The 22489-nt window shown below is 41.2% G+C and overlaps 1 protein-coding gene across 20 annotated transcripts in view; it reads right to left on the bottom strand.

Annotated features, from left to right (window-relative positions):
* The window catches only part of dtna (dystrobrevin, alpha), a 33572-nt gene extending 11668 nt beyond the window's left edge, over nt 1-21904 (bottom strand). The window contains exons 1-13 of one of the 20 annotated variants that reach the window (XM_061796793.1): nt 21749-21904; nt 12967-13034; nt 10234-10314; nt 9946-10159; nt 9071-9156; nt 8372-8526; nt 8186-8291; nt 6434-6600; nt 6162-6286; nt 5074-5082; nt 4703-4786; nt 4526-4579; nt 1461-1556 (exon numbers count right to left, since the gene is read on the bottom strand). In XM_061796793.1, the coding sequence (XP_061652777.1) occupies nt 1461-1556; nt 4526-4579; nt 4703-4786; nt 5074-5082; nt 6162-6286; nt 6434-6600; nt 8186-8291; nt 8372-8526; nt 9071-9156; nt 9946-10159; nt 10234-10314; nt 12967-13033 (1244 nt within the window). In that variant the 5' untranslated portion in view covers nt 13034; nt 21749-21904. The other 19 variants (XM_061796790.1, XM_061796789.1, XM_061796792.1 and 16 more) reach the window with 19 other exon arrangements.
* Nucleotides 21905-22489: the final 585 nt, after the last annotated feature.

Raw genomic sequence — 22489 nt, 5'->3', positions numbered from 1 at the left:
GGCACTCAAAACATGGCACCTTGAATACACAGCAACGCACACATTTGGAAAGAAAATACAGATAGAAGAGCTGAATAAGTCAAGAAAAACATTCCTAACCACTGTACGCACACAGGCAGCTATGTTACTCCTGGGTTAGTAATTCAATATGGCTGCAGACATAACAGTGTGGCCAACTTCCATTAAGACGCAGGCAGACATATTAGTGCACACGCAGGCAACTCTATTTTTATGTTGCTGGTGAGTGTGGAAATAAATATGAAGGAGAGAGATTACATAAGATGTCTGACAAAAAAAATACATAAATTTTAGTCTGTGCAAAATGGAGCAAACTGCTTTTAAATGTTACTTTACATGGAGGCAAACCCATCAGACGTGAGCATTAATCAGCTCGCTGCAAACGCTAATCTGTCACAAGTATTTGCTGTTATGCAATTGTAACATGTATTACGAGAACACAACATGAGCCGAAATGCTATCTCCTTCAATTTTAACAGATTTTTACCAAATCTGCCCACTAGCTGGAGCAAGTCCACGCTAATGTGCCTTGATCTGATATAACACAAAAACATTATTAGGAGAAGAAAAATATTTTTTTTCAAGAAATTGCATAATAATGTCATATTTCTTCAGAAAAAAGCCCTAGTTTTATTAAAATAAATTCTGATTTTCTTTTTACAAAAAAAATCATGTAATCTTAAGTGAATAGTCCTACTTTTATCATGATAAAGGCACAATATTAAGTGGAAAAAAAACAACAATGAGAACAAGCTGTGTTTTTTTTTTGGGGGGGGGGCGATTAAAAGTATTTCTTTTCAGAAAAAAACATGATCGTTCAAGAAATAACGTGAAATCTTAGGCAATTAAAGCGGTTATTTTAGGAGAATTAAGAAAAAATTTACTAAAAATAATTTTAGTAAAAAACAAATTAATCTCGGGACATAATGACATATTTGGTTAGAGAAGAAAAAACATGTAATATTAAAAGAATAAAGTCATAATTTTACAACAAAGACAAAACTAAAGAAAAAGTAATTTCTTGAGAAAAAAGTCATAATCATATGATTGATGAGAATTTTGCTGGGGGGAAAAAAAGTCACAGAATGAGAACACTTTTCTTTCCTAAAAAATACACTACAATTCAATACACTACAAAACACAATACAATTCTATTTTTGTTTCAGCTGTGGTTGGTGTTAAAGTGCTCTATTAATAAAGTTGTGTTGAGTGGTCATTTACAGGCATGCATTTCTAATTTTTTTTGTTTGGATCTCATTTAGTTGTATCTCATGAATTGGCCAGTGATTGTAAATCAGTACATATGCTGTTCTGGTGCTTGTATAAAAAATAATTAAACAAATAAATATTTGTTTTAAAAAGGAAAAAAAATCCTGATGTACTCATGCAGGGTCTCCACACAGCTTATTTGGGGAAGGGCACACAGCAGCATGCCCACTAACCATTTTTTGGGGTTGTTTTGAAGCAGCTTCACATAGAGGCCAATGAGAATGTGCTCGTCAGCGAGTCTGTCAACCGCATCCAGGTTGCAGTGTAACCTGGATGCGTGCAGAAAGTCACAAACAAAATATATCAAATTGTCCAAAAAAACAAAAACAAAAAACAGTACAAAACAAAGGTGACATTACACAGGTGACAAAAGCAGGGCTGGCACATGAGAGGAAGGCATGAAAAAAAACAACAACAAAAGACATTTGAGTGGACGGCTGAAAATCAGCCATTCACGGGTGACTGAAGAGGAACAAGGCCACATTATGTGTGCTGATGAAGGCCTGCAGCGTGATTAAGGACATGCCCCACGCCTGCAGACAACTACACGTTGCATGTACTGTTTACACACTACACTGCTAGCTTATTCTATTAAAATAAATAAAATAAATAAATAAATAAATAAAACTTCTACTCCCATTAAAAAGATTCATCAGGCAAAAAAACAAAAAAAAACTCAAAACTGAGAAAGGTGTCAATGTCCATTATCCAAGTTCAGGTTCCACCAGAAAGCTAACGATGCTAAACAAGCATGTGGTTAAATTTGATACTTAGAGCATTCAGCTACCGAACAATGGGCTCCCTCTTTTTAAACGTCAGAGAATTTGAGGCCATGGTAAAGAAAGCAAAGGTTGTGCGCAGAATGAAATGAACTCTGGCTTAAGTCCATGTAGCCACCTCAGTTTCAGGTTCGTGCTAGCGCATACAAGCTAGCAACCGGCCGGGGTTATGACCAGCTGTTAAACGATTGAATTTGCTCTTTTATCCTAATTTGGAAACATTGATTAATTCAGAATGTGTGCTAAACTAAAAAAACGGCAATCAGTGAACAACAAATTTTTTGTTATGTGTACCAATTTTTGCTTTGAGCTAATGGTTAGTTTGGTTTTGTGACGAATATTGGAGCTATGTCCCAATTCAGGGCTTCCACTACCATAGAAAATGTTGTATCTACCCTGATTAAATGCGATGTTATAACCTTTCGGAAAATGTCTTGGTTGTGCCACATTAACCGAGTTAGACATTATATCTTTGTCACGCCTTTAAACATCAATTAATGAAGCTCCTCAACTCACTTTACATTGTTTCCTTGGCATCAAGATGCCACCAGATGGTGCCAAAGCAAAACTGCTATTGGTTTGGTTGGTTAATTAGCACTGTGAAAAAAAAATAAAAAAATAAAAAAATATATCCATTCAAATTTTAATATTTGTGCAAAACTATTTCCCTAATTTCTCAGTGAAAAGTGCAGGATTCATACTTAGGGTTGTTGGGCATTGGCAGAGTAATTACTATTATTATAGTCAAGTCTGGTTCAATTATGTGGTTCTCCAGTTCAGCTGTGAGTAGTCTTTCTGTATGCAGTGTTAACCATTATCTGCGCTGGTAAAACTTGGAATTCCAGTCTTAAGCTTGGTACGGGAACCCGCTGGCACTGTCAGTCTTGCTTGTGTAAGATTTGACATATTATGAATTGCTTGGCAGACTGTGCGAACACAAAGGGTCCAGATACTCTGACATGCTCAATAATGTATAGAATACCACTCACTCATCACATGATATTTTTTTTTCCCTTTATGAAAGAGAGAAGTGTTCCCTGGAGGAACACTTACACGTACGGTATATTAAGTGCAGGTGTGACTGAGCTCAAAGACGGCTTGCTAAATACTCCTCATTCAGAAAAGAAACAAGAAACTTAACCACTTTACAAATCAGCAGATATTGTATTTCTGTATGTACACTAAAACCAGCATTCCTCCACATTTCTGGGCAACTAACCTAATGTGACATTTAAAGGCAAATGTACTATCGTAATTTCTCGTGTATACTGCGCACCCATGTATAATACGCACCTCCAACGTTGACCTCACAATTCTGGAAAACCGTTCTACCGATGTATAATGAATTTTTACAATGCATGATTTTGCGTCTACCCAAATGATCAAAATGAAGTATTATCTGTATTTTGTTAGTTTTTTCAAATCATTATTCTGAAGTTAAGCACTTTATTTGAACATGTAATACTTTCTTTTTATTTACTACCTCTTATATTGCAATTCACAGGCCGACTTTTTTTTAGTAAATGAGAAAACACACAGTTGTGCTCATATGTTTGATTACCCAGGCAGAATTTGTAAGACGGGTAGAATTTTTTTAAAGAAAACATGAAGGGGCAGGCGAAATGCTTTTCATTTTATTTTAATGGATTCCAAATTAAACTGTCAAGCATTTCAGAGAAGCATTATCATTAAACAAAACATAACCGTAAAGAAATTAATGATGGTTGTTGTTCATTCGTATTTAAAAAAAACAATATTTCACAAATTCTGCCTGGGTATGTAGGTTTATGAGCACAATTGTGCATATATGCAGTCATAGGTACCCGTCATATTGGAATGAAAATGTAGGCTACACCTTTTTCATAACCCAAAAGCGTATCAGAATGAAGGTGCACAACTTTTTCATATCCTCTAGGGGGCGGTGGCATAATGGAATGAAAGTGTACAGCCTTTTCCTCTAGATGGCGGCATACATTTATAAATGATAAAGTTAGTTTTTTTATTTTCCCCTATACCTATAATGCGCACCGTTGACTTTTGAGAATTTTTTTTGGGGGGGGAAATGCGCATTATACACGAGAAATTACGGTAACTGAAAAATTGATCATTTTTAACAGCTAGGTAGGTAGGTAGACAGTCATGTAGTAAGATAAGTCATTAAGAAGGTTAGGTAGGTAAAGTAGGTAAGTAGTTACGGTAGGTTTGATAGAAAGGTAGCTAAGTAGCTTAGTAGTTAGTTAATTTCTCAAGCAGACGCTAACATAAATACACTTGTTATACACTGCACTACACTTCAATTCCAGCAATACCTGAAAAACAACTTGGTAATAGCATCGCTCTGCTCTGAACGATTATGTTTGTCAGTGGTCTTCACAGGATCAGTATTTTCATTTTCATTAGTACGTATTAGTGCACTGCACACATGCACCGGATCACTCTCACACACCTGTGTCACTTACCCTCTGCCTTTCAACAGATGTTGAGCAATATCATGACTCCTGCTGTAAGGCAAACTAAGCGCATTCAGTAAAAGGAGGTAGCATACGGGCATACACAATTGTTTGGAGTCCACCGGGAGCGCTGAAAGCTGAAAAGATCCCTTGAAAACAATCCAGGACATTTATTGCCGTACTCACTTTTTGGTGGAGTACGGGTTCCCTGATGTTGGCATTGAGTGGGAAAACGAGGATTCACTGGTGACGTTCATTGGTCTTGGCGGCCTAGGTAGAGGACAAGTGGTGGTTTCCATCAGAAAACTCACCAAAAAGTTAGATTGTATATATTTTAGAGATGTAGTTCAGGCTTCTGATGTAAAATATTCTAGTTATGAAAGCACAAACTATGGAAGAAAAAAAAAGTGCAATAAAGTGATCGGAGAAGCAGAAGAAGTTAACAGCTGCTAAAGAGTGGGTGAGTGGTGTGTGATCACAATGCATTACAACAAAAAGTACACTATGATTCAAAGGGACACATTTTGGGAGGTGTTAAAGAATCAAAGAACACTCACCACGTGTCTCTTGAGAGAACAAAGTAAAGGACAAAGAGAAGTCACTTATCTGAAATTAATAAGCAGCACAGAGATAACTTTGAATAGATCCCTCCATCCATTTTCTTTACCGCTTATCCTCACTAGGGTCACGGGCTGCTGGAGCCTATCCCAGCTATCTTCGGGCGGGAGGCGGGGTACACCCTGAACCGGTCACCAGCCAATCGCAGGGCACATAGAAACAAACAACCATTGGCACTCACATTCACACCTACGGGCAATTTAGAGTCTTCAATCAGCCTACCACGCATGTTTTTGGGATGTGGGAGGAAACCGGCGTGCCCGCAGAAAAGCCACCCAGGTTTTTTATTTTTTTTGACACAACATGTGTTCTACAAACACAACACAACCAGTTGCTCCTCAATTTGTGCACGACAACACGCAAACTTCAAGTCGCTTCCTGATTGAGTTTCATTGCGTTTCACGTCACAATCACGGAGTTCGTGGCTAGGTGATTCCCCAGTCATAAGGATTTGGCATCATGAATAGTGAACAGGTTTAACATTTACTGCTAGGAGCGTTTTGGGAGCAGATCGGGAAGAAAAATGTAAAAAATCTAAGGATAATCTTTTAGGCATCTGATGAAAGGGTTTGTGCTGACTTTGATTGGAAGGGGGGGAAATTCAGTCCGATTCAAGTCTCCAGTGAGTTGTTATTGCTTCTCACTACAAAGTCAAGTTGTGCTGTGTCTGCAAAAAAAAAAAAAATGTTGAATTATCTTAAGCCTCACTTTTCATGGGATTTCCTACTAAATTCTCATGGGAACACTTTGGCTCAAAGAGAGTATTTACAGTATGTTGGGGCGACGACCTGATTTAACAAAAAGCGCCGGAGAGACTCATACAAAGACACAAAAGCTCAAGTCAAAGCAACAGTCGCAACATTGTCGTAGATTGCAACCACTGCCTGGGCTGTAATTAAACCTCATTTATTAGCTGAGCTGCAGGATTGACCGGAATCACTCAAGACTTATTGAAGGCAGCGACTGGATGGATCTCATTGGGTGAATGTACAGAAAATAACTCGGAAGAAAATGATGAAGAACATACACAATATGGGCGAGGTTGAGAGGTTTCTCTGGCATGTCGGGGAACATGGGGTGAAGAGGCTCCCTGCTGGATGCGCAGCTCAGAGACTTGCTGAGGGCGTGGGATAGCTTCTTGGCGGGGGATTTCTACAGATAGAGCACACGAGGAGTACACTCATTCCTTTAAAAACACTAAACATGGCCTGAATGCGACCCTTACGTCATGGTGCTAAAATAGCCGCATTGACTGGTCCGGCTGCAGACACACCTCCCACTCCCCTCCCCACTCCTTACCCATGATGTATACTCCTTCATTTGATGCTGGTTGCTATGGGAACCGCTGGCATGCCCCCTCCAGAAGCAGTCCTGACAGAGCTGGTAATTATGACATTGCTGGCAGCGGTAGCGGAAGCCCATCATACTCTCAGTGTGGCAGTAGGAGCACTCGACCGGGTGAAAGACTGCAGGGGGGAGAACACACATGCATAAATAGATGTGATATTAAACGCAGATATTTTTGCATAGCGCATTTAATAGAGGAGTCATTTATGGTAATATAAGGACACAAGAGATGAGATTATATCTTGCTTTAGCTCAGTAGTTGAACCATGCACTTCTAAAAACAAATTAAAGCTGCGAGCAGTGATAAACAGGCCCTCACGCCCCCCTCTTTCATGGCAAATCCGCAAAATGATCCTCAAGATTTGACGCCGTGCTCCGCCCATATTAGACGGCGTAGGTTAAAAAAAAAAAAAAAAAAGAAAAAAAAAAGAATCATCACAATTTCATCATCGGTCATCTGTCTTTAGACCCCTGCTTCTGATTGGGGCTCGTTTGGGTGAATTCCCTGGCGGGGGTTCCTCCGAGCAATTTAAGTAAGGTCGTGTGGGACTCCTATATATTCATTTTCACCAGGACACTCTGGCTTGCAAAGGTTGGTCAGTTTTCAACCATGTTGAGGGCCCCCAAATGGCGATTCATTTATAAACACAGCGATTCCAAGACACGGAGGACTTGTTATGAAAACATTAAATCCACAAATGCTCATAATGTATCACAATAAACATTGTCGTGTCTTTTTGCGGCACGGTTGAAGACTGGTTAGCACATCTGCCTAACAGTTCTGTGGACCGGGGTTGAAATTCCGGCCCCGCCTGTGTGGAGTTTGCATGTTCTCCCCGTGCCTGCGTGGGTTTTTTCCGGGCACTCCGGTTTCCTCCCACATCCCCAAAACATGCGTGGTAGGTTGATTGAAGACTCTAAATTGCCCGTAGGTGTGAATGTGAGTGCCAATGTTTGTTTGTTTCTATGTGCCCTGCGATTGGCTGGCCCGCGACCCTAGTAAGGATAAGCGGTAAAGAAAATGGATGGATGGATGGAAATAAGAGTATGGCGCTTGCAGGACTCATACAAAGGGTGTGAGGTCCTCATAGGTCATCCAGCCCGAGGCGCACGCGTTTGCTCGTGTGATGACTGTATTGTGACTCTGGGTTGTGATGCAAAGGACGTCTTACTCATACATGGCAAGCTAACCAGTTATGAATTCTTTTTGGCACAAATCTGATTGCATACCTCTCTATTGCAGGATTGTGGAATTTGAACCACACATTTCTGTTGTATTGTATCTGTATCTATACGTCTTAATCGCCTTAAATCCCTTCCATTCACCCTTGCATTTTCTATATAGCTTATCCTCATTACGGCCGCGGGAGTGCTGGAGACAGGGTACCCCCTGGACTTATTCACCAGCTAATCGCAGGGCTAGGATATCTTTGAAAGCTTAATAGAATACTCGGTTAACCTTACGTGCATGTTTTTGGGATGAAGGAGGAACCCTGAGTACACAGATAAAAACTTTGCAAGCATGGTTGGAACACGCTAACTCTACACAAGAAGGCCAGAGATGAGATTCAATTATTTCTATCTCCATTATTTCGTCTAGGAAAATGGTTTCTCAATATGAACAAACGGAAGGTAGCCTAGTCTCCTAAAAGGGACTGTGTTGAAAGATAAAGGTTCTTCCACTGTAGTTGGTGTGCTGCCTACCGTTTTCCACGTTGGTGAGCCGGTGCATGAGTGGTAACCACACCAGACACTGAGGAGGCGGGTCTGACATCAACGTGTCCAGGAAAATGTTGAGGGAGACCTTTTTCTGCTCACAGTGCATACCGAGTGATATTCAAGGTGGGAAATATGAGAAAATATAATACAGTTTAATTAATGAATCCTCACCTGCTGCATGAAGCAGCTCTTGGCCGCTTGCTCCGTGTAGCCAAACGACGGACCCTCAAAGACAGCCATGGGCAGCTTGAGAATCTCCCTCAGGAACTGGTCAAATTGTGCGTACACCATGATTCCCGCTGGATCGGATATCTGTGAAAAAATATCTGTGGGGCGGCATCATACGAACGAATCAAAATAATAGTCGACTGCTTCCAACGCAGTCGGCTAATTACAGCATCACACACAATGCAATTACCCCACTTATTTGTGGGAAACAAATTAAAGACAAGCAGCTGTTCAAATCGTTTTGTTTAAAAAACACTAACAGCAAGGAACCAGTCACTTTCTTTTACTGTTCACCAGCCGTTAGATGAAGTCATTGCCTTCAGATAACGAGGAGTGTAAGGTTGTAGATGACCCCAACATATCCCACTGGGTATCCTCGGGATCTTTTCATGCAACACGTCAACATATCGCATCAATGTTGCAATGTATAGCATATCGTTATTGATGGGTCCTACGAACCTCCAGAACCAATGATTTCCTTTAATAAACAGAAAACTTGCACAAAACCTTATTCATTCCTTATTCAGGCCATAAATGACTCACACTAAGTATATTAACTTGAAAACACATTTATTACAGTCGTGAAGTGGATCCTTTTTTTAAAAACAATTTTAACAATTACAAGTGAAAAATGTTGCTTACATCTCAATTTATCCAGAATTTTCCCTCCACAAAAGGCTGCTAGGGCCATCTTCACAACAAAGACCGATATCTTGCCGTGGCCATCTCTAGAAACAAACAGAGAATATTCAATTATTGTCATGCACATAGAAAAACAAAGAAAATGCCCCCCTCCAAAAAAAAGTGAAAAATAAAGACTGTGAGACCAGGGGAGAGAAGACAGAAACAAGTAACTCGAATGAAATTGATCCAATTGAAAAAGAAAATCTAATATTTAATGTGTATATGTTTATAATTACGAATTATTCAGTCTTCAGATTTCCCCTTTGTCTTTTTTTCAGGGTCAGTGCATTTATTTCTTAGTGTTTGTTGTTGTTGTTGTTGTTGTTGTTCACTGACCCAGTTTGTTTTTATTCATTTGCTTTTTGTTTGACTTATAGGCAGCACGGTGAACTCGTGGCGAAGCACATCTTCCACACAGTTGGGATGTTCTAGGTTCAAATCTTCACTCAGGCCCTCCTTTGTGTGGAATTTGCATGTTCTCCATGTGGGCAGGCATGTTAGGTTGATTCAAAACTAAATTGTCCATAGGTGTGAATGTGAGTGTGAATGCTGGTTTGTCTAAACTGTCCTGTGATTGGCTGGTGTCCCCCGCTTCTTGCCCATAGTCAACTGGCTACAGCTCACCCGTGACCCTAAGGAGGACAAGCGCTACAGAAAATGGATTTTTGACTTTGGGAGCACATTTACTGTTCAATATTGCACCCACCGCCTTTTGTATGACTTCTATACAAAAGCGAACACACTCTACTTGCATTTGCTTTGATAATTTTACAGTCAATAATCCGCAGCGTCCCTTCCTCGCTGTATTTGCTTAAGAACCAGATGTGACTCACGGGTCGTAGGCCGCCAGCAGGAAGTTGAGCAGCAGGCTGATGGAGTGCTCCACGTTGATCTGGTGCGTGGTGGGCATTCGCTTGCTCAGCTGGTACAATATGGTGGACAGCACCACTTCCAGACGGGCCACGGGGAGCTCGGCGTTGAGGTCCACGGTGTTGAGACCGTTCTCTCGGAAGGCCTCGATGACATTCCAGATGTCGATCAAATGCACTGGGAAAAAAGCGGGGAAAATAGTACAGGTCACATGGAGAAACACGAGACTGTAAGACGACTGTTGTACTCACAGTTGCATTTCTTCTGTACAAATCTGAGCTTGCAGGCTGTTCTGTATGTTGACAGTCGAATGGAGTCCAAATCCTGCGCCCCTGAGGAAGATTTGCCGAGTGAATCAAATAATCTATGACATTTTTATACAAATATCCAACAAAAAAGCCACATGGTATACAATTCGCTATTAATCCCAATTTGGACTGTTAACTGACTGCCACTGAGGTGGAACTGTATGGTAACCCCTTTTGACCACAGAACATCTCAGTAAAGCGGGGTACACACATACCGATTATTGATCTGAATTTGAGCCTGATCTGCTTGGGAAAAAAATTGGGGGCGGGGCTGACAATCGCAAAGGTTAAACCCGTTTAGTATTTACAATCGCAAATCCTTAAGCATTGTAAACACATACCAAGAATTGGGCCTTATTTTTGAGCATTTTCCCTTTATTTTGATCGAAATCGGCAAAGGCCAAATTGTCATATGTCAGTTTCTTTTTCTTTGTATTTTCCAGCAGTCTGCCTCTCACAGCTCAGTCGTGGTACTATGATTGACAAACTCGCGATTGTTGGTGGTCAACATATGGTTATGTTTGTGGTGTGCTATATCAGTCATATTAAGTACACCACACAAAACACAGCAGTAAGAGCACACATGCCCATTTTTTTCCTCATCATGAATGCGGCCTCTCACATTTGTTAAAAATCTGTATGAGTGTACGCGGCTTTAGTCAAAACATTTTTTTCCATTTTAGTGCTTTCAAAACACTTAATACCGAGCCCATCTAGGACCTTGGGTGCCGTCCAAAGCGATACGAGCGAAGCGCCGCCTCTCAGTCTAGTGTGAAGTTACTTTTTAATGGGCCGACGACTACAGCCGCAGCAATTAACTAAAGCTCACTCGAGCTTTTCAACCCTTATTGTGAAAGGTCTTAAAAACGTGCCGGATGAGTTCACATTTTCACAGTAATATATTTTCCCTGCATTTTTTCCAAGTGGATACTTCTTTAAGTATGATCACTGGATATTTTATTAAGTACACCTGCACATTATAGTGTGACCAGAGATGTCAAAAGTATCTATTGTATTCAATATATAAGTAAAAGTACTGGTGCAAAAAAAAAAAAATACTTTGGTAAAAGTACTAAAGCCACTACCTTAATTAAGTAAACAGACACGCGGAGAACATGCAAACTCCACACAGGCGGGGCCGGGATTTGAACCCCGGTCCTCAGAACTGTGAGGCAGATGTGCTAACCAGTCGCCCACCGTGCCGCCTAATAAATACATATAGCAAGATTTTTGTTTCTCTCTAGATGATTGGCATGCTTTCTATGGGGTCGACAATAGACAAAAAAAAAAAAAAAAAAAAAAACAGGTAGGCTTAAATGAAAAGACAACCATTTATTTGTCCAATTGAAATGAAGTTATATACAGTGAAATTCTACTGTTAACAATAAAAAAATGAAAAAGCTAGATTTGTTTCAAACACGTATTTGTCCACTGCCAAATGGGAGGTTACACTTTTGTTTTAGCAGTGGGCAGATAAGTGTGTTGGCATTAAATTAATGCTCAAACGTGATCAAATTTACTGCCAGCTAACCAGACTTCAACAAGTTAGCTTTCTAGAAAATTAACGTGGGGGCAGCCGTGGCCCAATGGTTAAGATCATCGCCTGCCACCGTGGGGGACCTAGGTTCAAAACCCCGACTCGACCATCCGCCGACATCCCCCGGGCTCACGGCTGTGGTGTCCTTGAGCAAGACACTGATACCCCGAAATGCTCCCCGGGCGCTTCAGCTGCCCCCTGCTCCAGTGTGTTCCACTAACATGTGTATGTGTTCACTGTGATGGGTTAAATGCAGAGAACAAATTTCGTGTGCATGCATGCATGTTCATGACAATAAAAGATGATTCTTCTTCTTCTTCTCTTCTTCTTGGGGCAATTTTGAAATAAAAGAGCCCAAAAAAATATTCTTACTTGTGAAAAGTTATTCCAAGTTCGGAGTTCCCTTGTTGTGATTATACGACGTGTGTGCAAGCGTACGCAGCACAATGTGCAGGCATCCTTGTTATTTTGGTTTCCACAAACATGGACTGCACCGACACTTTGCCCCCACTAGCTTAGCGTCACTGTTGGCACGCTAACTACGATGTGCTTGACTCACTTACTTTTTTTGGGCGTTCTGGTTTTTACGTCGTGTCGTTGCTAACTTTAGGTTGTAAAAGTAACCAGCTCATTTTTAAAATGTAAGGAGTAGAAAGTACAGATATTTGTGTTTAAAAACTAAGGAGTAAAATTTAAAAAATCGCCAGAAAAATAAATACTCCTTAATAAGTACAGATACCTGAAAGATCTATACTTAAATACAGTAACGAAGTACAAGTACTTATTTACTTCCCACTTCTTAGTGTAGAGAACAATTGGTAAATAATAATAATAATAATAATAATAATGTTTTAATTTAACAATTTGATTACAATTGTGGTTGTTTGCACTGGGGCAGCACAGCGTTCTGGTTAGCACATCTTTGGTGGTTACCTTATTGAACTACATGAGATGGACAAAATATGAGGGATGATGTCATCCTCTCAGTTTATAATCAATCTGGATATGACGCTCGTCGGACCATTTCATCTCCATCATGTCTTACACGCAAACTTGGGAGAAGTGGACATTTTAATGGCCAGTGGGTGAAAGAAGGCCAGCGTCGATCAGGACGCGGGCTTGTGCGCCTTAGTACTTACTCATCTCGACAAGCAGTTGCCTTCTGTCTGCCATGTTGTCCCCGCTCCACCCGCAGTCTTCAATCATTCTGATCAAGAGAGAGAGAGTAAAAGTCAATCTATGCACTCCTGATTTTTAGCGCCGTCCTCATAAAAATCACGGCTTGATGACTGAACACAAAATGTTTTTGACTTAATTCCCTGAAGCGTCAGGCAACTGATAAAAACCATTGTGCATGCGAGGCTCTAACCACTTCATTAATACAAGCAGACATGATGAGATGACAGCTATTCAGCGTGACCGCAACTAAAATTTATATACTTTCATGGTTTTTTTTGTACATACATATTGTACAAATGCACTGAACACTTCATTAGGAAGACTTGCACAATCTAATTAATTGCAATACAAGAGCTGTATTAAAAAAATATGCCGTTACAAATATAATACAATGAACACCTGCATATTTGCAGTTCGGCATTAGCATATTTGCCTATTCATGGATGGGTTATTTTTTTTTGGGGGGGGGGAGCGACATATCCTTCTTTATTCACTGAAAAACACACTATAGCTGTTTTGCACTGAAGCCAAAGCCATGGTTTTAAAAAGTCACAGTTTCAAAACCACTAAAAGTTTCCATCTTGGCATGAGCTGATTTTTTTTCACACTGGCAAAGTGATGCGAGCAGCCAGCGAGCCCGCAATTTTCCCTCTTGTCAAAAAAGTCGCCTCTTTTTGGAATTTTTGGAGTACAGCAGTTTGGTAATTCAAGGTAATCTTAATATATTACTATAACCCTGTCATCAGTGTTTGGAACCAGCTACAACAGTTAGCGTGTCTAGAACTGGTGAAATAAATACTCTAGACTCGCTACTGAGGCGGATATTTAGCAACCTAGTTAAGTAGCATGGCTAACATCAGTTTGTTTCCTTTCTAACTTTACTTCACAAAACAGAGAAGAGAAGAGAAGTGGCCACTCATTTACTGTTGTACTACATTTTGATTTTTCAATTCTTCAATTGTTTATTCAATTGTTTATTTTCTTTTTACATTGAATAATGTACCTACGGAGCTCGTTCCATGGGGAAAAAAAGTAGTTTTTCTACCCAAACATCCATCCATCCGTGATATTTTTGCTCACGGTTATCATACCGCCAGAATCTGAAACCGGCCTACACCTACTCACTATTAAGGCTTCTTTATACTCGCGCGGGCGGCGACCGCGCTAACGTCACTGCGACTGTCCCGCGCGTCAATCCCGGTGCCCAGAACTGTGCAACCCATGCGCGCAGTTTTGAAAATGTACTGCAGTTCACCTCCAAGTCGGGGGTGTCGCTACGGCTGATATTGGCTAGGACACCACAGGGTGGAGTTTCCTCTGCATTTTCTTGGCCATTTCCGGTAGCCATTTTTACTTTCCTGACAGTAACAAGTAACAAAAACAATGGCGACCGTGGAACAGTGTCTGCTAGAACAAATGGACCTAGATGACCAGATGATACGTTTAATTATGCTGCAAAATCGATCGAGAAGGCGGCAGCGTAGATGGTAAGTAGAACCAAGGGGCACGCTGAGTACGTCATCACAGCATGTGACTAAAACGGACCAATCACGAGAGATGATCTCCGCGGCGTTCTACGCGCAGCAACTATTTTTGCCGTGTTCGCGACAAGCTACGCAGAGGGGCCGCGCGGCCTTTAGCCTAGCAGGCTAATAGGGGGTCTGAAGAAGCTATAATACTCGATCCACACTCAATGAAAATACACAAAATAGAGTCAATTTCAGCAAGGAATTATGGGACAGTAATCAAACCTTAAATGTAAGTAATCCGCAAATATTGGAAGGACACAAGGGCTGTCTTGTTGCCTCTGAGCATTGTTTCTTCCTTTCTTCACTCCCCCCACTATTTTCCTAGCTTTCCAACTTGAACAACACACACACACACACACACACACACACAAACAACCACACGGAATCCGAGGGGAGGTGAGCAAATATAAGTAAGACGAGGACAAGACTTTCAAGGAAGCGGGGCAGAGGGAGCAGTCGAGAGACGACTCACACCACGCCTCGCCGCACACTGTCCAAGACAATCTAATATACCTAGTCATGTGCATTGTTGCCATGGCAGCAAGCCTCCACACCCCCCCTCCAAATCCCCCTCACACGCCTGATTCAACACCTCCCATTGCAGACGGGCAAAGTTTGTGGAGGAAAGTTTTTTTTTTTCTTTCACTTATAAATATCGTTTATGAGATGAGACTCAGTGGGGACGGTCGTTTTCTTTGGACGAACGGCTTGAGATAATCATTCAGGCGTGCTTTTTTATATTACTTTGGCAGTAATTAGCTATATTTTTCAGACACACGTGGTGCAATTTAAAAAATACCAGAATTTAAAATCAGCAGGCTTCTTTATCTTTTTCTAATCCCAATCATTGCGAACAGCCACTTGTGGGTCTTTGAGGTACGGATGGAGTGGAAAAAAACAAAAGTGCTAATATGTTAAAATGGATTTCAAGAGTTTACAGAGGGGTTAGATCAGGGGTGGGCAAACTACGGCCCGCGGGCCACATCAGGCCCATTGATCATTTCAATCTGGCCCGCCAAAGATACAGAATCGCCCAAATCATATCAAAATCATGACTACATTCGTTTGACGTTGTCCTGTAATGCCGAGTGGTTCCACCAGGATGTCCAGTGATGCCCAGTGGTTCCACCATGTAGTGCAGTAGGTACAGTGATACATTGACTTGACTTTGGCTGTTCTGTTTTTACACTGCTACTGCTCTGAACCAAAGCCAAAGCAAAGAAAAGTCGACAGTGAGTGCCGAAGTTTAATATAGAATGGACTACTAAATACTTCTTCACTGAAGTCCGGTCAAAGGCTTTATGTCGAATTTGTTAAGAAACCATTGCGGTTTTAGAGGAATATAACATCAGCCGTCACATTTCTACCAAGCATGCTGATTATGCGAAATACGGCTACGGCTCAGCGGTTAAAATCAAGCTTGCAGGCTCAGCAAAACACCTTTATCTGATAAACTGGCATCCAATATTCCGTCACACAAGACCCTGAAACAGCACCACGCGAACTGCAGATGGAACTGATTGATCTCCAATGTGATACTGTCTTAAAAGAGAAGTTCAACTCTCAAACTGGATGAGTTTTATGCTTCACTAAGCACAGACAACTTTCCAAAAATCCGGAAGATGGCACAGAGGATGCTGGTGGTGTTTGGCTGTACATATCTGTGTGAACAGACTTTTAGTGAGATGAACACCAACAAGACCAAACTGAAGCAGAACGAAATGACCTCAGGGGCAGCTGAGAGCACGCATGCACACACACACACACACACACATTCAAGTGCTCGTGAACCTTGCTTTTCATCTACTGCCCATTCAGAGCAGAAGATGACACATTCTCAGGATTATTCATTAACTTGTGGTGAAGGTTGGCATGCAATGTGCCAACCTGCTCATCTTGACCCTTTGAGGGGGGAAATGGGTGAATGTTAAGAAACATGTCCTGTAAAATGCCCAAATTCAAATGAGTTACAATTTGGACATGGATAAAAACTTGGGCAAGGAAAGTAACAATAACAACATCAATAATAAATGATGAAAAATGTGTTTTGGCTTAATTTAAAGCGATATCACATGTTAAAGGGTGGGTAGTTTTCTTTATTTTAGCTTAATTATGTACAGCGATAGGCTTCTTTTGAGTAGAAAATATAGTACACATTTGTATTCATTATCCATCTGTCTATTTTCTGTACCACTTATCCCAATTAAAGGCCCTGTAAAGTGGAAAAAGTATTGTTGACAAGCCTGCCAAATTTTAATGAATAAAAAAATTGCCAAATACATAATATGAGGCTTCAAAATCATAAAGAAATATCTGTCAGTCGCTATGGGCATGGAAAACGCACCACACTCATTTTTCAGAATAGGTTCATAGAGTGTGAATATTTTTGTAGTCAGCTAAAGGCTGAATAATGTACGGCACTGTGTTTAATAAACAGTTAACGTTCCCTAAGGGGTCTCTGTTATGTCGGGACTCACACACAACACCACTGCACGAGGCGCTGACGTATTCGACAACCCCACCGCTGTTCCAGTCATCAGCTCACTCGCTCGTAAGCGTGTCGGCTAGCAAACTTTATAGACAGTTTAACATTCCCTGAAGTGTCTCTGTCGTGTGGCTCTACGCGTGGCGCATGGATCAAGGCTGTGGAGTATTAGACAACTTAATGCCAGTCCGCAAGCCCGCTAGCAGCTACTAGCTACCAGCCACGAGCAGACTCGCAGACCCGCGCGGGTCATGACACTTGAGGGAAGATGTGTTTTTTTTCCAGGTTGTAGTCATAGTTTGATAGCTAATTGCACACTGTAGTGGTAGAAATGGCCAAGTTATCATAACTAAGGAATTGACAATTCCGCCGAATGGCCACTGATGGAATGACAGGGCTCGGTATTTATATAGTGTTGGAGGGGCAAATAATGCCAGAAAGCCCAAACGTGTATTCGGCTTTTTTTTTTTGCCACTGCCTCAATAATCCGGACAAATGTAATAGTGAATTGTTGTAAGTCTTTGTACATGTTTACAGTACTTATGAACGTGGCCGGTAGCTAGACTACCTGGAGAAAACCCACGCGAGCACGGGGAGAACACGCAAACTCCACACAGGAAGGCTGGAGCTGAGATTCGATCCCAGCTCCTCTGGACTGAGAGGCAGAAATGCTAACCACTAGCAGCCATGATCCTAAATGCAAGAGAAAAGCTGGTTGATTAACATGACCATCATTTTAGGACAAGACACGGCCATGAAGTAGTGCTTGATTCATTGTGAGGCCATGGCGAATGTGCTTTGAGATACTGTATGTAGCAGTGCTTTGAGCAGCCACTATAGTCCAATGTCACACTCCAGGCCAGACCCATTCATCATTTCTACTGTGAGTGAATAGAAATGCAAACATGTGCAATTTTAAAAGACGAACAATGATAGCAGTGCTCGCACGTCACATCCGAGCCATGTGACCTTCGGCAGACTGTTTTTATTCTGGGAAATAACACAGATTGATACAATCTAGCGCATGAGTAGATATTAAAGCAGCCAAAACAAATCACAGCATACTGTACCTCTCATAAAACACCATGCTGCGACTGCTTCCACTCGCCTTGCCTTGCCTTGCCTTGACTTATTACAAAGTCCTGACGGAAAGAAGCTCACACAAGGCCAAATCCCCGTCTAAGGAGCAAACATTACGACAAAAGAGCCGAACCGTTGGTCTGAAGATTAGAACGTGTCTAGGAAGCGGCCTGCGCTGCCTCTATCTTTAACTATCAAATGAGAAGGCTCCACATTCTTGTGCAGCTTTACTGGCGCTCCAGTTGCAAGACCCTAAACCTCGTTCCTGGCACATGCCCAACACACATTACTCTCTCCCACCGCCCCAACCCCACCCCACCCCACCCCACCCCACCTCTCTCTCTCTCTCTGTGCTACTGTCACTCTGGCAGCACTGGAAAATGAATGCCCATAAAAGAGAAAACCATCGCATACATACCGTTTAACCCCCGACAGCCTCAGGGGCTAAATCCCGCCAAAAGACACAGCAAGGAATGAGGCGTCAGATTTTTTTTTTAACTTGGGCAAACATGCGACTACAGTTCAGACTAAGTTGTACTGTACATGGGTTATTAAAGAAATGGGTGACATTTTCAGTGCCCCCCAATGAAATTTCAAACCAAATACAGAAACATGCACTTGTTGTGTAAATTACAATAGTCCTGAGAAAAAAAAGTGATTGCTAAATATAATTTAAACTACTCAATAGCTCTTGAGCAACCTCTAAAATGTTTATTCCTCCTGTCCCTCCCTCTTGATGACCAATTTACATATCAAATATAATAGATAAAAGAAGTTTTAAATCAGCTTTTTTGGTCGGTATGTCTTCCTTGTCAATAAAACATTTTATTTTATCACAGACACGTTTTAAATAGTAGTTGCGTCCCTCAATATTCACGCAAACCTGCTACTAAAACCTTTTCAGCCATCGAGAGGGAGAGAAAAAAAGTGACCTTCGTGACTCATCAAAAAAAAATAAAAATAAAAATAAAAATAAAAAATAAAGCTAATTGCTTTGATCATGGGTAGAACTAAGTTATATGGACTACTCTCTTCTGTTTTTCATTTTCTTTCAAGCTTTTGAGCCGTATTTGAGTATGTCACTCAAACCAACAAAACTTTTACTCATATTATCAGAAAAAGGCATATCTATGTCAAGGTTTTTCTTTTTTCTTTTATTTGTTTTACTATACAGCTACATTTGTTCTTGACCAGTTAGCATAGCAGCTAACACAGCTAGCAAGTACTCTGCAGCAAAAACTCTAACATTAGCATTTATTTGCAACCCTGTTACTGTAATTAGAGATTTAAAAAAAAAAAAATCTTTTTTTAGATATTTGAAGAAAATGTTGTCCTCCAATTCTGAAATGACCCACATGCTGTACTATATTTACTCAACGTACACTACAAGCCTATTTGTGTGACTAAAGTTCATTTGTCTCCTCCGTGGCGAGTTGGAGCACATCATGGTGCGACATTTCCGTAAACAAACACACTTGCTAGCGTGTCGGCCCACTGTGTGTTCGCGGCACATCGCAGCTGTTAACACCAATTGGCCGGGAGTTATTCTTTGCATCGTGATACTATAAAACGACACCGGCTTCCCATCCTCGGAGCCAGAAGGAGAAAAACAAAGCTGCAGCACAGCAGCGTTGTCTCTTCCTCTTGCTCTCTGGTCATTAATGATCGCCATGGTTTTGGCTTTAAAAATACCAAAAATGAGCATTGGGTGGCTCAAATGCATAGTAAGTGTTGAGATTTATCATTATCAACAGTATTCTTGTTTACAGTAACATTGGTCGTACAGTGAGTTCATTGCGAGGGATATGTTCCAGACCAAGCCACAACAGGTGAAAACCCATGACAGGTTTATCCTCCCCACACTTAAACATATTTAGAACTTATTAAAACACACTTTTTCAACATCCACCAAACAATTGCAAGCATTACATGTATAGAGAATACTGTACCTAAGGTAGTGTCTTGTGTGTTATATCTGTGCCAAATACACTAATATCAATAAAAAATGTTTTGGCTTTTTGATTTGTTTGTTGTAATAAACCTGTGCCAGATTTGTTCTTTAGCATTGGTTTATGAAGGTGTTATGGAAAACATATATTTTGTGCATATCAGTCCCAAGGAGGAACTGCTTTTTTATCCATCCATCCATTTTCTGAACTGCTTGTCATCATTTTAGTCTCAGATGAGCGGTAGCCCAGCTAACTTCGGGTAAGAGGCTGCGTACACCTGTGACTGATCACCAGCCAATCGCAGGGCGGCTAGAGACAAACAACCATTCACACACTGGCAGTTGCACGGATGTCAAACATGTTTTGGTTGCTGCTACATAGTGGTTCTGGGTTCCCTCAGAAGGCTGTGAAAACTATATTGCATTTAATAAAAAACATAGTAATAACATAATGAAATAGAAAGTATAGAATTTAACAGCTTGTCATGATTCATAGAGATTGTGCAACTCCTTCTGCTGTGTGCATCTTGGCCACCTGGGGGTAGTATAATACAGATATAAGATGTACATGGAGACTGTTGCAACTCCTCAGTAAGCTGCAGTCATAGTTGTCATTTTTCACAGAGGATAGATAATACATGCTTGTGAGTGTTGTTAAATTGGGTGTCTACCTGTGCTGCCCCACCACTTGTGTTTAAATAACAGTCACTCAAAGGGTTATAACACTGCAAGTCAAAGCAGAAAAAAAACAAAACAAAAAAAAGACAAACAAAATCGGCCTAACGACGGCTCGTATGTTGAAAAACACATAAGTCGGGTCACTCGTATGCCAAGGCACCACTGTAAATATGTATTGTTATCAAGAAATTGAATTCAAAATCTGAAGTTATAGAAAATTGTGGAAAATACATATTTAAGTGTGCAACTATTGTTCAGTTTGTGAATTAAACAAATCCTTGCAAAATGTGTTCAAAGTAAAGCAAAACTGCTATCCTGGCACACATTTTCTGCCAAAATGAAAAGTAAAATAACATTTTTGCTTTAGTGGGCCACAAAAAGTGACGCAGGAATCTGAATCTGGCCCCCGGGCCTTCAGTTTGACACTTGTGATTTAGAGTCTAAAGGCAATTTAATTTGTTTCCATACTGTACCTGTGCATCACTATATGCTGGAACATGCAAACTGCGCACAAAATGTCCTGAACCAGTATTTGAACCCAGAACCTCAGAACTGTGGGGCAGTGGTGATAACCACTAGACAACTGTGCTGTCCTGCAAATTTCTAATTTAATCCCAAAAGTTTGGGAAAGCCTGCTTTAAAGGTCGTCAGTGACGACAATGACTGGAATGAGCGCAAACACAGGTGACCACGTACGGGACAAAACCGAACACACTTCAAATGCATGCTTGAGAATCTAAAATAAAATCACCAAGCACTGGCCTGGGCACAGGCAGAAACGAATGTTAAAAATCAACAGCAGCCATTGTGGTCAAAAGGTAAAAAGGGCAGCAAGAACGACTGCAACAGGCGCCTACTCGTATGCTCAGCATGCATAGAGACACCTGTGCGTAACACTAAACGCACCAAACCTATGTTTATAGCGATGCAAAAGTGTCATTACACAACGTACAGTGTCAATCTACGCACAGTACAGTCCCGGGTTAAGGTCGCGATTTGACTGCAGCTGCACGGCCACTTACCACAATGTATTCCGAGGCATGTCACGCCACATCGTCCCTCCGGGAATCCCACCACCACCACCACAGCCGACCGTGTCCTGCAGCCCGCGATCAGGCTTCCTTCGTGGCCGGGAGACGCATCACTACGAGCGGCCGATCCACTCCCCCCCCCCCACAACCCCCCCACCCCTTTTCCTACTCGCTGGTGTTGTCGCGGATGTTCGTGCACACGCACACGGGTGGCCTTTGCGATGACGTAATGCGGAATCTCGTCATTCGGGCCAGTCATTTTGTTTGGGGGGGATGGAGGGGGGAGAGGGGGGAGGGGGGGGGGGGTGCTTGGTGGCTGCAGGATGTTTCAAGTTTGGAATAAAAAATGAGAAATACTAGGCCATTAAGCAAAGATGCCTTTGCAAAGTTTTCCTTTTTTTCACTCTACTAAATAAGACCTTTTGGATGATGACGTAATGTTAGCGCCCCAAGACTGGAAGAGTATTTGCCAGTGAATACTATTAATTGCTCAGAAAAAAAGATTTTAAAAACGTAGAAAACAGTTGCTCACAAACAAAAATGATCATGTTATTGTTGTTTTCATATTTTGAATTTAATCTTTTAAGTAAATGTACTGCAACTGTAAATAATTACTGACTTGTACGCGTATACTAAAAGAAGAGGACATTGGAGTTACTTGTATTGCGATACTGCATTAAAAATACTAAACCATATGTATGGGTTTGTTATTTCAGAATTATAGTTGATTTT

The sequence above is a fragment of the Phyllopteryx taeniolatus genome, chromosome 14 (assembly GCF_024500385.1).
Source record: "Phyllopteryx taeniolatus isolate TA_2022b chromosome 14, UOR_Ptae_1.2, whole genome shotgun sequence".
NCBI classification, from domain to species: domain Eukaryota; kingdom Metazoa; phylum Chordata; class Actinopteri; order Syngnathiformes; family Syngnathidae; genus Phyllopteryx; species Phyllopteryx taeniolatus.
This window is presented reverse-complemented; position numbering and strand designations above follow the sequence as displayed.